The sequence below is a fragment of the Crocodylus siamensis genome, chromosome 6 (genome assembly GCF_052110815.1).
Source record: "Crocodylus siamensis isolate JL-2025a chromosome 6, ASM5211081v1, whole genome shotgun sequence".
Lineage (NCBI taxonomy): Eukaryota > Metazoa > Chordata > Crocodylia > Crocodylidae > Crocodylus > Crocodylus siamensis.
In genome coordinates this window covers 10,758,028-10,778,855 of record NC_143400.1, presented here as the reverse complement: position 1 = coordinate 10,778,855, position 20,828 = coordinate 10,758,028, and the positions used below count along the sequence as shown (strand labels likewise).

At 66.8% G+C, this 20,828-nt stretch overlaps 1 protein-coding gene across 2 annotated transcripts; it reads left to right on the top strand.

The window, feature by feature from the left end:
* Window positions 1–2: 2 nt before the first annotated feature.
* On the top strand, window positions 3–5,675 carry EFNA4 (ephrin A4). 2 transcript variants are annotated; one of them, XM_090055948.1, is made up of 6 exons: window positions 77–863; window positions 3,881–4,173; window positions 4,517–4,585; window positions 4,721–4,780; window positions 4,879–5,149; window positions 5,414–5,675. In XM_090055948.1, exons 1-5 carry the CDS (start codon window positions 760–762, stop codon window positions 4,974–4,976), a joined length of 624 nt encoding a protein of 207 aa, XP_089912074.1. In that variant the 5' UTR covers window positions 77–759; the 3' UTR covers window positions 4,977–5,149; window positions 5,414–5,675. The 2 variants fall into 2 exon arrangements, with proteins under 2 accessions (XP_089912075.1, XP_089912074.1); XM_090055949.1 differs by lacking the exon at window positions 4,879–5,149 and having other exon boundaries at window positions 3–863.
* Window positions 5,676–20,828: the final 15,153 nt, after the last annotated feature.

Below are 20,828 nucleotides of genomic sequence, written 5' to 3'. Positions count from 1 at the left end.
CGGCCCCTGCCCCGGGGCCCGGGGCACGGAGCGAGCTGCTCGGCTCGCTGCACCGGGCGTTGCAACTGCGCCGGCGGCCACCAGGTGGCGCCCCGGCCCCGGGGACGTGGTGCGGGGGCTGCCGGAGGGGGGCGGTGCCCCTTCGTCTCCTCCTGGTCCCCCCCGCCCGGTGGGGCCCGGCCGGGTTTGCCCCCGCGGGCTCCGCACCGGACACCGGGGGCGCCCAGATGTGTGCCCCGCGCCGGGCGCTGGAACAACGCGGCCCTTGTGCGGCCCCGCGGAGCTGCTTCCCTCCCCCGGGGCTGGCCACCGAGTCCGAGCGGGGCCGGGGCAGCACCTGCGGGGGAAGCCGGGCCCGGAGCCGCGGGTGGGGGCAGCTACACGGGCCCGGCCCGCAGCTGCCCCGCGACACTGAAGCCCGCAGTTCGGGCAGGCGGGCCCGGGGCCTGCGGCCCACCACCCCCGCACGGCCCGGGCGGCGAGACCGGGCACCAGCTGGCCCGGCTGCGGGGCGGCGTCGGGGCCGCTGGGCTGGACGGACGGGCCCGGCGGCGATGGGGGGCGGTAGCCGCGGCCCCGCGGGCTGCACGTGCGGGGGGGGGGGGCGCCGGCCCGCCAAGGGTTAAGCTGGAAGTTTGGGAAGTTTCCCGGGGCCGCGCGCTCCGATTGGCCCCAAGTTGCAGCCGGGGCGGGGCCACCCCCGCCCCCCCGGGCCGCTGTCGGGGCCCCCCGCGCCCGCCGCCCGGACCCGCCGGAGCGATGCGCCCGGCGCCGCTGCTGGGGCTGCTGCTCTGGGGGTCCCTGCTGTGCGGGCCGGCGCGGGGCCCCCGCCACGGCGTCTACTGGAACGGCACCAACCCCAGGTACGGCCCCGGCCCCGGCAGCCGGAGGGGGCGGAGGCAGCCCGCGCCCCCCGCTCGCCCGCCCCGCTGCGCGCCGCCTTTGTCTGCCCGCCGCCCCCGGCCCCGCACACCTGCCCGCGCCCGCCGCTCCCCCGGGGCAGCAGCCCGCGGGGCCGGGGAGCGGGGAGCTGGCGTGCAGGGACGAGAGCGCAGCGCCGGACGTCCCGCCGGGCTGGGGCAGGACCGAGCGTCCTGGGCCCCTCGCTCCCCACCGGCGAGGCCTTGCCGGGCCTGGGCAGCCGCTGCCCCCGCGCTCCCTGGCTGCGGGGTGCTGCTGCGACCCGGGGTGGGGCTGGCCGGCTGGCCGATCCTGGCCACGCCGAGCCCCCCCAAGCAGCAGGGCCAGGCACAGCCATGGGCAAACCAGGTGGCCGCCTGGGGCTCAGACAGAAAAGAGGCCCAAAAATGGCAATTTAAAAATAATGATTATTGTCATTATCTCGGGAAGGGGGGACTGATGCGGTGCTGGTCCTGGGCATGCCAAGCCCCCTGGGCAGCTCCGGGCTGAAGCTGTTCTGGAGCCCGAGGGGTACAGGCTGGAGACTCCTGGCATTGGGGCCTGGGGAGGGAGGGTCCTGCTCTACTCAGCCGGGACCCAGCCCTGCAGCCGCCCTGCTCCTCCCTGGCTGAGCTGACTCCACCCAGCGCCCCAGGGCAGGGCCGGGTGCTCTGGGTCTGGGTCCCCAAGCACTTGGGCCTGGCCGTGCTTAAGGCTGTGCCAGGTGGTGCTGCCCTGGGGAGCAGGGGCTGGCACGAGGGCCTGAGCCTGGGCACAGTGTGTGTGCTCGCAGCGTCTCTCATGCCTGTGCTTGGGGTGGGGCCTGCCTGCCTCCCCCCCGCACACCCTCCACCCTGGCTCCACCACCACCACCTTCTTCAAAGGCCTGGCTTTTCTCATGGGGCAGGGCTCTGAGGCGGGGAAGGGGTGTGCGTGGCTGGGTAGGAGTGTGTCAGTGGGGAACCCCTGCCCCCCCCAAGCCCCTGACTGACCTGGCAGGGCAGGGCTGGGCTGGGCTGGCAGGGAGGCCTTGGTCTGTCCTCGAGGCACCCTGGGGTGGGGGGACTCTTGTCTGCAGCGCTGACAGCACGGCCGTGCGGGTGATTAATGTGCCGTCCCCTGCAACAGCTGCCAGGAATCTGTGTCTAGTGTAAACACAGGCTCTTCACACACCAGGAAGTGGGGTGGGGCCCAGTGCCGCCCCCCAGCCCAGCAGCCTCCTTGTAAGCTGCTCCTTGCACCCCCTGGCCTGATCCCAGGGAGGGCGAGAAGCATCCCGTGACACTGGGCGTGTGGGGCAGGTTGGGGGGTGGTGCTGCCAGGGCACCCGTTCCCAGCTGAGAACCGTTGCCCAGTGCAGTCCCATGCTCCCTGGCAGGAGCTCTGAGCTTGTCCCCTCCCCGCAGCTCTGACCCCTGATCCGTGGGGCTCTGGCACCACCACTTACCCAGGCAAGCCTGGATGCACTGGGCTCTGCCCACCCTGTGCTCCTGGGCCAGGAGCAGAGACTGGGTGTGTGGCACAGGGGAAGCAGGAGGCCAGGCCTGGCAGTCTGTGGGGGTCTACTGTGGGCTATCGGTGCTAGGGGCCAGTGAGCTCCTTCCTTCTCCTGGTCCCTGACCCCACATAGGGTAAGTTAAGGGCTCCCTGCACTGAGCCCATCCCTGGGCCATGTGGTGGCTCTGCCCCCTTGTTCCTCTCCCCCCCCTCACCTGGCAGAGGGGTCTCCTAGCTGAGCTCCCTCATTGCTCCTGGTCAGTGGGGCAGGCAAGGTTTAGTAGTGCTGGCCAGTGGCTCAGCCCAGCCCCACCATTTGGGAGCCAGGGGAAGGGAGCCCCATCTCCCCATTGCCCCAGGCTGGTTCCTGGCCACCAACATTAAACAGGTGCTGGCCCCAAACTGCAGGTTACCCTGCCATAGGAATGCATGGGGCTGACATGGGGCCTGGCTGGGGTTCCCAGGACTACAGGACCTAGGAGCACAGGGGGGGACCAGTGGGACTTAGGAGCATGTTGTGTTTGAGCAACATCCCGTGGCTGTTCACAGTGTTCGCAGCGTGTTTGCGGGTGAGTCCCATGTGAGCTGTCTGCGTGCACACGTGTGTCGGCTCTGCCCCTGGGCCTGGCTGTGCTCTGCATATGCTTGTGCATGTGCATGTCCCTTTGGCCTAGTGTTTTTTTTGTTGTTTTTTTTGGGGGGGGAGTTTTGCATGTGGGGGGGAGTGAAGCTTGTTGCCGGGGGACAGTGTTGCCCCTGCCCCCCTGCTGGGGCATCCCAGCTGCCGGGCACGGGGAGGGGCAAAGGGGCCGCAGCTGGGGCCCTACGTGCTGTGTAGCCGGCCCTGCCTGCCTGCCTGCAGATGCATTCATTTCCACTGGGCTGAGGCTAATCGGAGCTGATGCCTGTTTGTTTGGAGAGGCCGGGTGCCCAGTAGCTGTTTCAACAAAGGCGGGGGCCGAGCTCCAAGGGGGTTGCTCCTCTTCAGGCGCTTGGGGCTACAGTTGACAGCAGGAAGGCCTGGGACCTACGACACCTCCACCCTGGAGCATGTGGAGGGTTAGGGATCCCATTTCCACTGCCCTCCAGGCCTGTGGCGGGGGGGGGGGGGGGCCTGCACTCCACTCCCTGGGGGCTGGTGCCCCTTCTTGCGGGTGGCACAAGCCACATCCCATGCTGTCCCCCTGTCCTCAGGCAGGCAGCCTCCAGTTGAGGCCTGGGGCTGCAGGGGGCATGGGGGGGGCAACAGAGCTGGTGGCTGGGGTGGGGGCCATGCGGCTGTCCGTGTGTGGGGCTCAAGCCTCTGCCCTCTGCTGTGCCCACCCATGGGGCTCTGGCTCTGAGCCCAGGCATGCAGAGGACTCTGCCCTGGTGCTGGCTGCCTGGGATGGCTTCATCACCTGGGGAAAAGTCCAGCGGGTGCTAAGGCCACAGGGTTTGTGGGGGGGGGCGCTCTGCCTCCACTGACCCCTGCCCCACACAGGTTCCTGCGGGGCGACTACACCGTCCAGGTTGCCATCAATGACTACCTGGACATCTACTGCCCCCACTACGAGCAGCCACTGCCTGTGGGCCAGCCCGAGACCTTCACTCTCTTCATGGTGGACCTAGAGGGCTACCGGGGCTGCCACGAGACACCCGGCGCCTTCAAGCGCTGGGAGTGCGCCCGGCCCCACGCCCCCTTCGGGCCCGTGCGCTTCTCTGAGAAGATCCAGCGCTTCACGCCCTTCTCGCTGGGCTTCGAATTCCAGCCAGGGGAGACCTACTACTACATCTGTGAGTGCCCTGCTCCTGCCCCACAGCACTGGGGTGGCAGGAACGCCCCCACCAAGTTGGACCGACCCCAGCTCCTGCTCCACCAGCTCCTGCTGCCCCTGCTAGGGGCTGCCGGGAGGATCTCACTGATGGGCCCTGGCAAGGGGAGGTCCCCAGGGGGCAAGGCATGATGGGGTGATCTATTGCCTGATGCTCAGAGGGGAGTGGGCACTTCCTGCTGACACCCCCCATGGCCAAGCTGCCAGCCAGGAGCCCTGGGGCAGGTGGCTGAGAGCCCAGACTGCCCGGGGCTCCTTGCAGCTGGGGGTGCTGGGATGTCCTGACACCCCATGTCTACCTCCAGCCATCCCCTCTCCGGACAGTGCCGGGCGGTGCCTGCGGCTGCGGGTCTTCGTGTGCTGCAAAGTGACAAGTGAGTCCCTCAGCCTGAGGCGGGGGCGTCTCTGGCATTGGGCTCCCAGGGTGGGGGCTGCAGTGATGCCCAGCGTGTCTTGAGGCACAGGGGCTGTACAGGCTGCTGATGGGTTTGGGGCTCGGTTTCTTCCAGCCACAAAGCCCGTGACAGAAGTTCCCAGATCACAGCCGCGGGGGCGAGGGGAGCCAGGGGGTAAGTCTGGTTCAGGGAGGGGGCTGGAGGCTGGTGGAGGAGGGGGGTCTGGGGTGATGGGGCAGCTTGGTGACCTTTGCTGTCCTTGTTCCTTGCAGCCCCCGGCCTTCCCGCTCCCAGCCGCGCAGACCCCTCCCGGCTCCGGGGCCAGGGCCCCTGCCTCAGCCTTGTCTTCCTTTCCCTCCTGTGGATTTGAGTCCGCGGCTGTCAGCAGAGGGAGAGTTCCTCTGAGACCCCGCAAGACGCTCCCCCCCAGATCAGCTGCTTTGCTCTGCCAGTCATGCACAGGCTGCTGTGGCTGACCCTGGGGCCTGCACCTCACAACACCCTGGGGAGTCGCCAGTGCCTGGGAGACTCTGGTGCCTGCATGTAAGAGAGCCCAGTGCTGGGGTGTGACAGTGAGGGGAGCAGTCTGTGCCCCAGGGTAGCTAAGGGCTGGGGCAGCAGGCAGGAGTCACTGCTCGGGGCCAGCCGGCTGAGGGTTCCTGGTGCCGCAGGGGCTGGGAGCAGGGATCTTGGGGCTCAGGACTAAGTGTGAGACAGCAGCAGGGCTGAGGCTGTCCCAGAGCAGCCCCAGGCCATGGGGGTGGACTGGGCCGCATCCACGCTCTGACAGCGTCTCTCCCTCCTCAGGCCCTCCAGAAGCCCTGCCCAGACTGGACCGAACCGCCTCATGGCAGGGGCTCCCCAAGCTGCCCTAGAGACTCCAGCAGCAGTGCCCTGCGGGGCAGGGCCCCCCCTCCCGAGCCTCCTGGAGGGCTGGGGGCTGCCCCCAGCACGGGCCCAGCTGCATCTCGTCCTCGGCCGAGGACGCCCATGTGTCTTCCGCGAAGACCCACTCCGCCGCGTGCGCGGGGTTTCTGATCCATGTCAATAAAGCATTTGCAGGACCTGGGGCAGTTCCCACCTGGCCCTACTCTGCTGCCCCTGGGGCCCGGGCCCGGGCCTGGGCTGCTGGCTGCGGGAGCCCTCCCGCGCTCCCCGACCCCTGGGACAGGGCCTTTCACCGTAGTGCTTGGCTCTCTGCCTCCCCTCAGGCCGGGAGAGCCTTGGGGGATCTCTGGTGGGCGGAAGCAGCTGCTCGGAGCCCCTGGCCCTGGCGATGCTCCCTAGGACGCCACGCAGGTCAGCCTGAGCAGGCCCGGGAATGTCAGCAGCGCACTGCCCTGGAGCAGTCCTGGTGCTCGCTTCCCTGCCACAGCGCCTAGCCCCTGGCTCTGTCCCCCACCAGAGTAAGGCCATGTAGCTCCTAGCCCCACACCAAGGGCCTAGGCTGAAACGGAAGGGGTTGAGCCCCAGCCTGACCAGTCCACACTTGCTGGAGCAAAGTAAGTGCCTTGCCTAGCTCCCTGCACTGGGAGCCCCACATCCCTTCCCTGGCTCTGGCATCCTGTGCTGCCCCTCAGTCCCTTGACGCCCCCCATGTCCACAGCGTCACCTGTGCAGGCAGCAGCCCCTTCCTTTTGCCTTGTCTGCAGGGGCCTGGGGGGAACTGGGCTCTGCAGCAGAGACCTGAGCTCCCCTGGGCCCCTGCCTGCTCTGCAGTTGCCCTCCCCCAGGACGTGGGCAGGTCTCAGGGAAGGCGGATACAGGCCTGGCCCCTGGCAGCACCAGGCACAGGAGGGGCAGGGCTGGGGCCTGGGCTGCCCCTGCCAGGCTGGTCCTGAGCTGGAGCCAGGAGCCCAGGGATTGCACTTCGCTCTGCACCGTCGCTGTGTGACCCTGGCCCCAGGTTGCTACCTCGCCCTGCCTGGCTGCCCTGAGCTGGGTGGTGAGTGGGGTCCAGACCCTGCCCCAGGCCCCTGAGTGTGCTGGGCACCTGGTGGAGATGAGCAAGGGCTGGTACCCCCCGCGCCAGCGATGCTGGCACTTGCGCAGCTGCCTGCTGCAGTGGCGCCGTCACGACAGCCAGGTTTTATGGCTGCTCTGGAGCAGCCGCTCAGCACGAGGCTGGGAAAAGCCATCATGCTCCCCCCCCCCCCAGCACCTTCATCCCTCCAGCTGGGCCGCCCCTGCCTGCCTTGGACCCCTGGCCCAAATCAGCCCCCAGGCATATGCCCATGGCTAAGGGGTTTGGGGTTTGGAGCAATGGTCCTGATTCTCCCTGCACCCTCAGTATGCTTCAAGCCATGCCCCTTCCCAGTTGGGGCATGGTGGGGGCTGCACGCAGGGAGCTCTAGGCATGGCTGGCCAGCACCATGATCCAGTGCCTCAGGGGGCCTGGCATGAGCAACAAGGCGGCATCCCCTGCCCTTGCTGTGGTGCTGCTGGGGGCACCGGTGGCCCCCAGGTGCCTAGCGGCACAGCCCTGGTGCCCTGAGGGCAGCAGATGTGCCCACAGGCTCCTGGGGCAGTCGAGCCACGGGTACGGAGCCCCAAGACGGAGCCCGTGTGGCCCGTGTCCTTGAGCTCGGGTGCTTGGTATTCTGCAGCAGCACCGGCGTCAGCCCCACCGCCTGCCGATGAGCAATGGCATCAATAAACGCTAATTGATGGCGCGGTCGTTCCAAATCAAATTCCCCATCCCCCGAATCGAATTGATGGCTCCGCGCCCCGCAGGCCGTGGCGGCCACGCTGGCATCTATTAAAGGAGTCGGCTCCATTCTCCTGAGCACGTCCCCACTGCCTCCCTGTGCCCAGAGCTAGCCAGACGGGGCCCAGGGCCTTGTCCTGGTGGGGGCTGGAGCCTGTCAACACCGCTGGGCGGCAGGGCACAGGGGCCAGGACTCCTGGGTTCTCTCGGGTCTAGAATGGAGAGGTGTCTAGAGGGTTGCAGCAGGGGGTCTGATCCTGGCTCACTGGCTGCCCTTGGCAAAATGCTGGGGTCACTCAGCCTCTGGGGGCCAGATCCCATTGCCTGCTAGGGTCCATGCAACACCGTGTGTCTGGGGCAGCTCCATGCTGAGCTGTGCCACATGCTTCTGGGGCGGCTGGGCATGGAGCTCCTGGGCTGGGGCCATGAGACAAGGCAGAAAGGCCCCAGCACAGCTGGGTGTGGATTAGCAGCAGGACCTCGCTGAGTGGCAGGGAGTGGCAAGGCTGTGGTGGGCTCTGTTCCCATGTGTGGGGATGGAGGAGCAGAGCAGGTGGTCCAGCTTGCGGCTGCAGACAGCCCAGGCAGGGTGCGAGTGCCACAGGGGTGGTCGCTGCCAGACCACTGCACAATCGGGGTGCTGGGAGCTGCCCACCCTGCCCCCAATGCTCTGTTTGCAGGGTGCCTCGGGGTCATGCTGTGCAGGGGGCTGCCTGGGGCCAAGCTCCATTGTCACTGCCCCCTGCCCCTCCCTTCCCCTCCATCGGCTGCACCATACTGACCTATCCAGGGCGTTGCTGCCTTGCCAAGCGCTGGCTGCAGCGGTGCTGAGTCAGCCAGGGCCCGCATCGCAGCAGCAGCCCCTTGCACTCCAGTGGTGGGAGGGACACGTGTGTGCAGGTGTGTGCTGTGGACCCGCATGTGTAGATGTGTGTGTCTGTGTGGGCACGTGTGCACCTCTGCATCCATATGCATGTTTCCTGTCTGTACATATCAAGGCGTGTGCACGTTTGCGTGATGTAAGCACTCTTGTGTGTACAGACAGGATTGGGGCATGCGCACACCTGCTAGGTGCTAGGTGGCTTGGGAGCCGTGTGTGCCTGGGCTCTCCTTGGGCTGAGTCCTGCCTGCGTCTCACCTCCACGTCTGCCCCCGGTGGGAGGCACAGGGCAGGGGCAGCACCAGGTGGGTGTCTGCAGGACTGAGCATGCCCCGGGGCCCAGGGGAGCTTTCCCTGCCCTTCCTGGCCCCATCACCCTGCAGCCCCTGGCTGGGCTTCCTGGTTTGCTGCAGGCAGCTCTGGCTTCACCCCTGCAGCTGCACCTGTGCTGGCTCTTGGGGCGGGAGGGGGCAGGGCCTGGCAGAGGGTGGAGGGTGCGGGACCACTTTGCTTTCATGTGAGGCTGCAATTTGGCCACAGGAAGCGCTTTGCACCTGCTGCTAATTCTCCCCCAGCAGCAGGGGCTATGGCTGGCGGGGGGAGGCCTGGTGAGGGGGCACGTGCCAGGCGAGCCCCTGATGCCAAGACCTCCCCATGGGCAAGGAGAAGAGCTCAGCCTGCCTCCCCCAGTGCAGTGACGTCAGCCTTGGCCCGCTGCTTGGCTCTGTGAGCTAGCGCCACGGGACAGCTAATTGCATGGGGAGGGACCGCGGGGGTTTTCACACCAGCTCACATGGATCCGGCTGCAGGGGCTGCAGCCCATGAGCAGCCAAGAGACCCTGGGGTCCCACCCTGCCGTCCTCTCATGGCCTGGCAGCAGCCCACCCTCACTCCCTGAGGTGTGGCCTGGCTGCAGCAGGTGCTCTGCTCTGCCTTGGCCCCAAGCTCCTTTGTGGTGGGGCCAGGACAGCTCTTTGCCAGGGGCCCATGCTGGTACTGCGTGGCTGGAGGCGGCACTGTCTGGCCCTGCTACTGGATGGGTGCAGGATAGTCAGACCAGGTCCCTCACCCCTGCCCCTTCAGCACTGGGGAGCGGAGGCTGCAGCAGGCACAGCACAGCCCTGCACCCCACCCTGCACACAGGAGCTCTGCCCATGGTGGGGTGGCTCTGGGACCACAGCAGCCTAGGAAGCGCCCCCCTCCTCCCTTCCCCCCCAGGCTCGCAGGCCCTGCCCCCCCTGCTAGTGCTGGGCGGGGGAGGCTGAGCTGCGCTGAGAGCATCCGCATCCGCACCGTGATGGGGAAATGGCTCCGTGTCACTATGGAAACGGGGCCTCCAGCTCCGTCGCCCACCAAGGGGAACGGATGAGCTTTTGCGTCCCGCACCCGGGAGAGGCAGGGGCAAGGGCAGCCCCACACAGGGGTCATGTGCCTCACACCCTGGGGCCTTGCTGCGCCTGCCCGCTTGGTGCCCTGCCCACGGCGCTGAGCCTCTGATGAGCCAGCTGCCCCGGGGCCCTGGCAGTTCCCGTCCCCCCTGTGCCCAGTGTCTCCGTGCCCTGCACCAGCCCTGTTGGCTGTGTCCTTAACCCCTGCCACCGGGCACCCCTGGAGGGCACTGTGGAGCTTTGCATCAGCACTGGCACCCGTCTGGGGCCAGGCAGACCCCTGCCCCGGGTACATGCCAGACTCCTGAGCCCATTGCCCCGGGCAGGGCTAGGGGCTCCCTGTGGACAGCTCTGCTGCCCCAGCCCCATGCGGTGCCGTGGCCGGCTCAGAGGGGCGGCTGCTTCGGCTGCTGCCTGCCACCTGCCGCGGAGTGTGGTCAAGGTCATCACTGTGCAGAGCGCTCAGCAGGGGCTTCGGAGAAGCTGGCCGCGCCAGCTCGTTATCCCAGCCGCACGCGCCAAGCTGCGCCTGCCATAGCAATGAGGGCCAGAGACATGCATGTGCGCCTGCATGCAGCACGGACATGCACTGACACACGTGTGCACATGCTAATGCAGGCCAGAGCTGCCGAGGTTGATATTGCTGTAGCAGCAGACTGGGAGCAGTCTTGGCCCTGGACAGAGCCCCCGGGCTGGGCTGCAGCCCCTGACCCCGTGGCCCCAGCTCCACGCTTGGGCAGAGGTCCCAGCAACCAGGGAGGCCTGGCTCCGAGCCCGCTCCTTCAGCCCCTGCACCCCGCTGCCCTCCCAGGCACTGGGGGTGCAGGTCTGGGGCGGGGACAGCTTCTGCCTCCTTCCCTCCCTTCCTGGTGGTGCCCCCGCCCCCACTGCCGGCTGTGCTCCAGCCCCGGCGTGAATGCCCGCCTGTGGCGGTGCCGGGGGAGCCTTCTCAGCAGCCTGTGCCGGCCAATTACTGCTGACAGGGTCAGCGTGGAGGGCACGGCTGTTATCTCTGCCTGGCGCGGGGCCAGGCCAGCACACAGCTGGCAGGGCGGGGAGTGAGCGCCGTGCACATGCATGCCTGTCTGTGCCTGCACCAGCTGCACATGCATGTGCACATGCCCTGCCCATGGGACAGTGCACGCATGTGCATGGGTGTGCCAGCAAACACAGCACCACTCAGGGCCAGGGTGATGCAGTCCGTGTGCCTGTCTGGGCATGGCTCCCTGCCACTGTCCTGCTGTCTGTGTCTGTCCCTGCCCACGCGCATCTGTCTGTACACAGCTTTCCCGTGTCTGTCTGCTTGTCTGCTTGTCTGAATGCTTGCCTGCCTAGTCCATGCATCTATCCACCTGCCTGCACATCTGTCTGCCTCTGCCCATGTGTCCAGCTGTCTCCCCCCCACCACTACCACACAATGCTCCTGCAGTGCAACTCAGCACTGCCCTTCGTGGCTTCAGCCTGATTCAGTCCATGGCTTCATCTGTGCTGCTTGTGCCAAGTGCTTGCTGAGAACTGCAGAGCCCTGGGCAAGGCAGGGGCACAGCCCCTAAGGCAGGGGTGGTGGGGGAGAGTGCCTGGCACCCCAGGGAGCAATGGTGTGCCCCCCACCCCCGAGAACAGCTCTGGGCAGGCGCTCAGCCCTGGGTTCCCCCCTGTGATGCACTGTGGGGCAGATCCTGGACCCCAGCGGGGTTGGGAACCCTGGCAGATGGGCTGCAGCCAGGGGCAGCACAAAAAACAGCCCTCCCAGGGGCAGCAGCAGGAGGCTGGAGGCAATTTCCTGTGGAGAGGGAGAGCAGGCAGCCAGGGGTAGGGGATGGTTCAGCTCTCTGCCCCCCAGCCTGCTGCTGGGAAAGACCCCAGGAGGGTCCATGGGGGCAGTGCCAGTGCTCTCCCTCTACCCAACACTCCCATGCATGCTCAGCTTCCGGCCAGGAAGGGGTTAATGATAGGCTGGGACACCGGTGCACACATGTGTCCCAGCTCTGGGCTGAGGCCCCTGGGGAAGGGGAGGTCTCCAGGCTACAGAGCTGGGGGGAGGGAGAAGCAGTAGCAATAGCTCAGGTGGATGCGAGCAGGGATGGAGCAGGGGGACAATGGGGCTCGAGGCCATTGAGCTGCTCTGGCCTGTTCTGCCCTGAGCTTCTGGCAGCCCCTGGCTGGAGGGTGGGACGTGGCAGGCCCTGGCCAGAGGCGGGTGCTGGGTGCCCTGAGGCAGAGGGTGGGTCCCCAGCCAGGAAGGCTCAGGGATGGGCGCAGCTGGGGAAGCCCAGCTATTGGCTAACAAGTGCCTGGGGGTCGACCAGCCTTCACCAGAGCTGGCCAGCCCCCAGGGAGGGTGAGCTGGCAGCCTGGCCCCACTTGTGCCCTGGCCCTTGCTCTGTCCCAACACAAGTAGGGCCCAGTGTAGGGCTGAGAGCTGGGGGTGGCTCAGGCCCCGGGGACCTGCCAGACCACGTCATTGCCCACTCCGCTGTGGCTGGCAGCTCCCAAAGCACCCAGGATACTGCCCAGGTGCCCAGGTGGTGAGGGAGTGGCCCGCAGTCCCCACCCTGGAGAGGTGCAAGCTGAGCTGGGGGTGGCTCCCGGCTGTGCTGGGCCCTCTGGGGGCATTTGCATGTTACTGTTGCCACCTGGGTCTCCCAGCTGCCCTCTCTGGCACCCCCAGGAACCGCCACTAATTGGCTCCTAACGGGGAGATGGCTCCTGGGCAAAAGGAAAGCCAGAGCACAGCGAGGCCTAGAGCCAGCAGGCAGGACACGTGGGATTGGGGCGCTGCAGGGAGCTCTGGACCCCTGTGCCCCCCTGCAGACCCTCCCTCCCAGCTGCCCATGGCCCCAGAGGTGCATCCAAGGCCACGAAGGCCTGCAGCATCAGCCATGTCCCAGAGCTTCAGACCTGCCACAGCTGCTTGCCAGGCAGGAGGCAGCCGTGGTGGGTCGGGTGCTGGCCACCTGAGCTGTGCGCCTCGCCCAGAGCCTCCTGCCCTCAGGCCTCTAATTGGTTTGAAATGGAGCCGGGTCGGTCCCAGGAGTCTTTACTGGCACGTGCCCAGTTGGCACCAGTGGAGCACAGCCGTGCTCAGCCCTGGCGCTCAGCAAGGCAGCCCCAGAGAGTGGGGGAGAGGCTTGTGTGCCTAGCGTTAACCCCTCCTGTGCCAGGCTCACCACTGCATCAGTGGCCAGGTGGGGCTCTGGGTGCTGGCGTGGGTCTGTGTCCGTTGAGGCAGTGCCCAGGGCAGAAGCGCAGCGTCCCTGCTAGCTGCAGCAAGGGTTCCCAGGTTCCCTGGGGAGTTGCCAGGGACCAGGACTTCTGGGTTCTTCCCCAGTGCAGATCCCTGGCAGGCTGGAGCCTCCCTTGATGCACCCATGGCTGGGAGCACGTGCATCCAAGTGGCCATGGGCTACAGGGCATGGGGTTCCCATGTGCATAAGGGTCCCAGCCTTGTGGGGGAATGTTTGCCCCTGCCCTGTTCCCACCACCCTCCGCCCTGCCCGGCTGATGTGGCGCGAGCTGCATCCTGGCCGGCCCGTGGCCAGGAGCACTCACAGCAGGAAGCGGATCGATGCCCTGAATTATTTAGCACAGGAGTGAGTGGGAGGTGGCCGTGACAGCAACGCCGGAGCAACGGCCCCATGGGGCCACAGGGCTGTGTGCCCCTCCATGTGCCAGGCCTGGGGCCACATGGCAGTGCCCCCTCCCCCCAGGTGCATCTTGGTGATGGAAAAGGGGGGCGCCAGGTGCCAATGCCAGGCTTGGAAGGCTTTGGGATGGATGTGACATGCGTGTGCTCCATGCATGTGCTCCATGCGCCAAGGCTCTTGTGTGCATGCATGTGGTGGTGTGTTGCTGGTCCCCCCATGTGCACATGCACAGGGCTGGACCCTCCCAGTTGTCACTCCAATCCCAGGGAGCTGAAATCCCCATGGGACCCAGCCCTCATGTGCTGCATGCCTGCGGGGGCCACAGCTCCCACCTCAGTAGAGCCTGGACCTTCCAGGCCTTGGGGCCCCCATGCACGTGACAGCCCCCCCAGCATCCAAGCACTGCAGGGTCACGATCCTGCTGCCTTGCGGCCTGCAGGCTTCCCCAGCTCTGCAGCGGCGGATGGGACATCCATCACAGCCGCGCCCCAGCTGAGCTGCCGTGGCGAGCGCTGATCTATGGCCACATCCCCCATGCGCCCGGCCCCCTCCGGAGCCGTTTATGAGCACCGCATTATTAAACCTGCCCCACGCCATCACTCATGGTCCCAGCACGGCTGATAAATATTGCAGGCCCTGAATCTCCTCACGCACCATTCGGTGTTTCTGAGCCGCCCATGAGCACCCAGTAGCAACGAGCTCGTTGTCTCCTGCGGGGGGGCACAGGCCCTTCCTGCACCACAACCCAGGCCTGGCCCCAGCCAGGACAGGCTGTGCTGGGGGTCCCAGCAGGGCAGAGGGTGCAGCGGGATTTGCCTGCCACAGCCCAGCACAGGCCTGAGCCTGGGAATCCTGCAGGAACCGGGACCTGGGTTCCACTTCGGCTCTGGGCACATGCCCCTGGCTGCCTCCGTTTCCTGCCTCAGTTTCCACCCTCCGCATGCTTGTGCAGATTAGCGTGGTGATCATGTAGCAACGATGGTGAAAGGTGCTGTATCACCACAGCACAGGACCATCTCAGTGCCAGCCCTGTGCCCAGCCCCTGCCAGCCCAACCCGTGGCTGCAGCCGTCCCCCTGCAGCTGGGGGCACAGTGGGGAGGGGGCACCTGCGCTGGCTGACAGGGTCTGGCTGCCCCAGCTCAGGGCTCCCTGCAGGTTCTTGCTCCTGGCATGGCCATGTGAGCATGAGGGCCTGGGCAGTGGGCTGGCCTGGGGGCTCCTCTCCAGGGTGATGCCCCGTGCTCATCCCTGGTGCAGCCCAGGCCAGGCTCTCCCTCCTCCCCAGCTGCTGTGTCCGGGCTCCCGCGGCTGCTAATTACAGCATGATCTATGCATGGGAGTGGGATATTGATGCCGCCTGTCACCCGCCAATTGGATTAGCGTCACTTAGACACCGGTAATGGGCGGCTTGGAGCTGTGCCGCTGGGGCTGGTGCAGGGCTGCTGCTGTGCTCGGGGGTGGGGGCAGGTGACAAGGGTCCAGGGCCAGGGGCGCTGACCTCCCTGTTCCTCAGCTTCTGGGGCCTGGCGCATGGCCAAGTTCAGTGCCTCGCTCTGCTTCTCTGTGCGCACCTGGTCATGTGCCCTGGCACCCCTGCCTCTGCCCAGCCCTTGGCTCCAGGCTCAGCCACCCCGGCTATTCAGGCAGTTGCATCCACTCTGCCGGTGCCCTTCACTCCTGCCTGCACTTTACCTTGTGCACCCGGACCCCCACCTCCCTGCAGGGCAGGTGGACACCGGGGCCAGGCAGCTCTGCCCTCACTCCCACCCCCGATCCCAGCCATCCGTCTGGCTGATCCCTGCTGAGTCCCTGCAGTTGCGCCAGGGCCGGACGGGCGGCAGCTCCATCTCTCTTCACACCTCGCCTGGCATTTCCTTGGAAGCAACTCACAGCCATGCCCGCCAGTGCCTGGCACCGTACCTCCCCCACCGAGCCAGCCCCATGCTCGCTCCCAGTGCAGTCACAGCCCTGAGGGTGGCCCCTGCCATGTGCCACCACATCTCAGTCAGAGCAGGCAAAGCCCCTCTTATGCCCCCAAGCAGAGACCCTCAGCCCCCGATCAGGGAGCAGGGGACAGTGGGAGCCCGGACTCCTGGGTTCCCCTCATGCTGCCCTTGACCCTACCTGTGGCTTGGGGCATGTCCTGCCATCTGCCTCCTCACCCTCTCCTGTGTCGGTCTGGTTGGCAGGAGGCCGCAGGGCCAGACCTGCCCACCAATGCCCTGGTCCTGCCGTGCGGAGAGAGGCCCCAGGCCGGTCCTGCCCTGCAAAGAAACAGTCAGTCACGGCTGGAGCCTACAGCTGGTGGTGCACCACGCCGCGTTCATGGCTGCTCTCAGCCTAGCTGTGCGCACTGCCGGCCCCAGTGCTTGGTCATCCATCACCGCCCCATCACCGCCGCCTCCGTGCCGGCTGCTGCTGCAGCCTCCAGGCCTGGGCCCTTGCTCTTCCCTGATCCCTGCATCTCTGCCCGTGGGCACGTGGGAGCAGGGGGCAGCTGAGGACTGCGCTCCCAGGGCAGCAGCCCAGATGCAGGGAGTCGCTGGCTGCAGTCGCATCTCCTGGACCTTGGTCCTGCCGTCTTTGACCCTTGGTCGTGAATAGGACATGGTGGTGGTGCCCTCCCCCTGCTCTACACGTAGTCGGGGGCTGCAGGGCGAGGGGTCTGTCCAGGCAGGGAGGGTCCTGTCAGCAGGATGCTGCAGCAGTGCATGCACTAAGGGGCCGGGAGCGGGCCGCTGGCCCTGCACACACAGCCGGTCACGGGTGATACCCTGAGAGAGTGGCACTTCTAGCCCACGACTCCCAGAGCTCCGGCGCCCGTCTGTCTGCTCATCTGTACCCCCCTCCCCGCACCCTCATTCCCTCTGCTGCGCTCCCCCGCAGTGCCATGTCTTGCCCAGACCCCTCGTGCTTGCTGCCAAGGGTCTGGCAGGGCCACTTCCTGCAACTGCCCTGCAGCAGGGGTGGGGACAGCAACTGCCCTGCAGCAGGGTGTCTGTGCCATGCGTGGGTGTCTGTGCTGCCCCGTGCTGTGCCCCATGCTCTCCTGCCTCCCATGCCCTGCAACATCTCCTGCGCGTGCCCATCCCTGGCCTGTAATTTAGGGCTCTTGTCAGAAATCAAATTAGCGGCGGCAGCTGCTCGCATCTCAGGCGCAGGCCGCAGCCGGTGCCGTGCGTGGTGATTATCCATACTGACAAGGCCCCGCGCCGTGCCTCATCCATCACGCGGCCCTTCTCCCTGCCACCATGTGCCCCCCCCCCCCACTGGAAGGGGCCATGGCCCCCCTCTGTGGGGTACAGCCGGGGCCAGTTCAGCGCTGCCAGGGGACCTCCTGTGTGATCGGCCCTGTGCAGCATGTTTGCTCGCAGCAGGGCACCTACCCATGAAGGGTCATGGCTTGACATGGTGGCTCCAGCGTGCCCTTGGCCTGGACATGGGCTTCGTGGGCCCCCGCAGCACAGTGTGAAATCCCCCCCATGGCTCTGGGCTCTGGCAGTTTCACAGCCAGTCGCATGAACCTGATTTGCTCCTGTGTGCTCATGGGGAGGCTGATCCCCTCTGACAGGCTGCGCTGGGCCGTGGCCACTCGGGCAGAGGCGCCCACGCACTGATAGCTCTTGCGTCCTTCATACCCCTCCTCTGGGGCGCAGTGCGGTCAAGCTCCCTGGCCATGAGGTTGAATCAGCCTAATGCATCAGGCCCATGTTCTCTCGCTGCGCAGACCTCCCCTGCAGCCCCTGCACTCGCCAGGCACAGCCCCTGAGCCCTCTCCCCACATCGAGTGAGGGCCCTGTGCTGCAGCCCTGAGTTCCTGCTCTTGGCATGGCCTTGCGCCCCTGGGCATGCCCTGCCCCTACCCCGCTCACTCCAGTGCCACGGAGCACCAAGGCCCCAGCTGCGCATGGAGGGTCTGGGCACCAGGCCTGCCTCTCCCTGCGCTTCTGACCTCCCCCGAGTGCCAGTGACCTGGGCCCTCTCAGACTCGACCCCCTCGGGGTCCGTCTCCCAGCCCCTCCCCACGCCCCAGCTGTCTGCGACTGTGAGGACTCCTTGCCCTGAGCCTGCAGACAGCTTGGCGGGGGGAGCTTCCAGCTCCACTCATCCCCCCAGAGTATCACACTTCATTGCTGCTTGTCACCAGGTAAACACTGAACCCAGCGCATGCCCCAGACCCCGCTTTTGCCCAGGGCTCGGTGCCCCCACCCCCCAGTGCTGCATGCTCCCCCCCGCATCTCGCATGGCTGCATCAGGTGCTGGGGAGTCGCCGGGTGCAGAGATGGCTGAGCCTGTCTGCCTGTGGCGCCCGGGTGCGGGGCTAATGGAGCGTTCTGGATGGGTCTGACGTGCGCAGGGAGCTCAGATGCTTCCTGATTTGCATTCTCTCTAAATACGGCTGCAAAAGCTTCCCCGCCGCCAGGTGAAGGCAGCTCCTGCTGCAGCCAGCAAGGGGAGTGAGGCTGCCCCTGGGCCACAGCGCCAGCTCTGGGGCCATGGCCTGGCCTGGTTGGTGCATCAGCTCCCACCAGCGCTGGCCAGGCAGGTCCCAGGCAGCCCCTGGAGTGCATTTGGCCCTGGGCAGGTGGACTGGATCCCTCTGGTGCCTGCCTGACCTGGTGCCCTGAGGCAGGCAGTACCTGTGAGCGAGCCCGGCTCTTCCCTGCTCTGACCAGACTCAAAGCTGGGGACGTCAGATCCTCCCCGGCCAAGCAGGGGAGATGCCCAAGGCTGCTCCAGCCCCTGGGTGCTGAAGCCAGGACTCCTGGGTCCCATCCCCAGCCAGGGCGGGTGCTGGGGGGCACTGAGGGTGTTGCAGAGGCGAGGCTGAAAGGTGCCCCCCAGCCCAGCCCCATCCTGGGCTCCTGTGCAAGGCCAGGGAGCCCCAGGGCCGGGATCCCTTCCCCTCCGGCAGGGGTGGGCGGAGGGCCAGGCACCCAGGCCCCGCTGGAGCCGGCTGAGCCGGGAGCTGGCAGACATGCTGACACGGCGCGACCATCCGTGAGGCCTTCATTCAAATTTAAAGACAGACACATGGATAAAAGTGGAAACGGGAAGTGGGAGCAGAGGAGGCTGAGCCTGGAGCTGCATTCAGGGGCCAGGACTGCTGCCGCGCCCAGGCCTGGTGGGGAAGGCTGCTGCATCCTGCACGACAGGTGAGGACCGGTGTTGGCACATGGGGGCTCCATGCGGGGCACGGTCTGTGGGGCTCCCCACACCCACTAGGAGCAGCATGACAGCCCTTGTGCACGTGTGTTCTGCTGCAGGGTTGGGGGGCCTGGCATCAGCAATCCTTTGCAGGCGTGCACACATGTGTTCCCATGAAGCTTGTGTGACAGCACTTAGGCTACATGCAGAGGATCGCATGTGTCCTGCTCACATGCATGTCCTGTAGTGTGTCCAAGCACGTCAGCACACCTGTCGCTCCCGCAGCCTCTGGCGTCCATGTATGGCCTAGGCCCGGTCTGTGCGGCGTGCCACGTGTTTCCCATGTCCCACCAGACACGTGGGCCTGGCTCTGCCTGGTGGGCCACAGCCGCATGTTGTGGCGTGCAGGGCGTGGCTGGTGAATATTTCATGCCCTGCATTTGTGCAGCCCTTGGCCCCCCCGCTGCCCGCTCCATGTTTATTTATTTAATGAATTATTCACCCGTTCTCCCCCGCACGCTGGGCTGGTCGTGCACAGCCCCCCGCGGCCCCCCCAGCCCGCCCGCCCGGCCATGATTTATTGAACGCTGTCTCTCCTCCACGCTTGCAATGCTCTGTCACAGGAAGCCGTGCTTAATATTTAATCAGGCCTGGAGCAGCTGCCCAGGCCCCCCAGCAGCCCCCAGCCCTGGGGAGCAGGGGTATCCCAGCCCCACACAGGCCCTAGTGCTCTGCCCACCCCATGGGCTCACGGGCGACTGCAGGGGATGTGGGTCAGGGCCTGGGCAGGGAGGAGAGACAGTGTCGCTGGGGTCACAGCTGGGGTTGGCCTCAGCCCCTCGTGCCCAGGCCCTGTGCCAGCCCCTCACCCCCCCAGCAAGCAGAGCAGGCCTGTGGCACTGGAGCTCCCCCAGTGACAGGTACTGGGGTGGGAGCCAGCTCCTGGGAGCCTTCCCGCACGTGGGAATGGAGCCGCCTGCCACGACGTGGGGAAATGATTCAGCCCGTGACAAACAGCCTCCCCCTCACGGGCGCACAGCCAGGCCTGGGGCCCCGCCGGGCAGCGCAGCCCCCCTGGCTTCTCACAACAAGGCTGAGCGCAGGGCTGGGCACTGCCAGGGCACCCATCGCTGCTGGCGGCACCAGGCCGAGGGTGCGACATGTCGCCGCGTGGATGCGTGCTGGTGCCTGTCTGCGCATTGCTGTGTGTAGGCGTGTTTCCGCGCTCCGTGTCTGCGTGGGCAGCAGGGCTGTGGGTGGCGCGACGGCTGCAGGCAGGGGGCTTCTCTCCCATTGCCATGTGGAGCTGGGGGGGCAGCATGTGAATGTGGGGGGGCAGGGCGTGTTGGAGGAGTGTCAGGGGCATGAGTGGCTGTGTGAAGGCATGTCCTCCTGCAGTGGCGCGTTGCGTGGAGGCATGTGCGGTGCCCGGTGCCCAGAGAGGCCGTTGGCTAAGATGACCCCTGAGTCTGAGGGGCCAAGGGGCGGCTCCACGCTGGGCCATGCGGGGGGTGACGCAGCGTGGCGAGCCCAGGATGGCGTGTTCCTGGAAACTGTGGCTGTGTCATCAGCCCGGGCACTGCAGTGTGTGCATTGGGGTAAGGGGCTCAGCAACCAGTCACCTTGCCTGTCCCATTCAGCCCACCATGTGCACCCAGACCAGGGGGCCTCTTGCCAGTCAGGGCTGAGCGGCCCCCAAGGGAAAGGACCCTAGCCCCCAGGCCTACTGCTTGCACCCAGGCCCCAACCAAGCAGCTGCCCTGGGGAGAAGCCAGTCCCGGCCTCGGGGTCCTACTGGCGCTGCCCGGCCCCTTCCCCGTGCCCTGTGCGCTCCATGGTGCTGTTCCCCAGGCTGCCCCGCACCTCCCAGCTCTCTGCGCTCCCCCTGCTCCCCTCCCCCTCCCCTCGGTGCTTCAGAGCCTTTTTCACATGTTGTATTTTCTTCACTTCACTTCTTCAGATGAATAATTAATAAAGGCTTTTTTGGTCTTCCTTGTTGTCTCAGCAGCTGCCTGCCCCCTCCCCGTGGGGCCCGATCCCCACCGCACGCGCCGGGCACGGCGGCTCGCGCCGTCACAGCTCCTGGCACCCGAGGGGCCACAGAGCTCCCGGCCAAAACTGACACCACGGACGGGGGCAGTGGCACGCTGCGCTGCTGGCCCCGTCTGCCTGAGTGGGACCCGACACAGGCCGGACCCAGGACCAGGCTGGGGCCCGTGGGCTGCGTTTCAGCTGTGCCCAGTCCTGCTGCCACGTGGGCCGGACGCCACAGGAGGCTGGCGCTGGAGTGGCAGCCCCGTGCCCAAGCAGGGGCTGGCATGGAGCGCAGGGCTGGGCCCTGGGATGAGCCAGGGCTTTGGGGGCAGGAAGTGCGTTGGCCCGGGCTGTGCCACCGCGCCCACGGGAGATGCCGTGTCCCAGGGGAGGGAAACCTGCCTGCCCCGACACGGT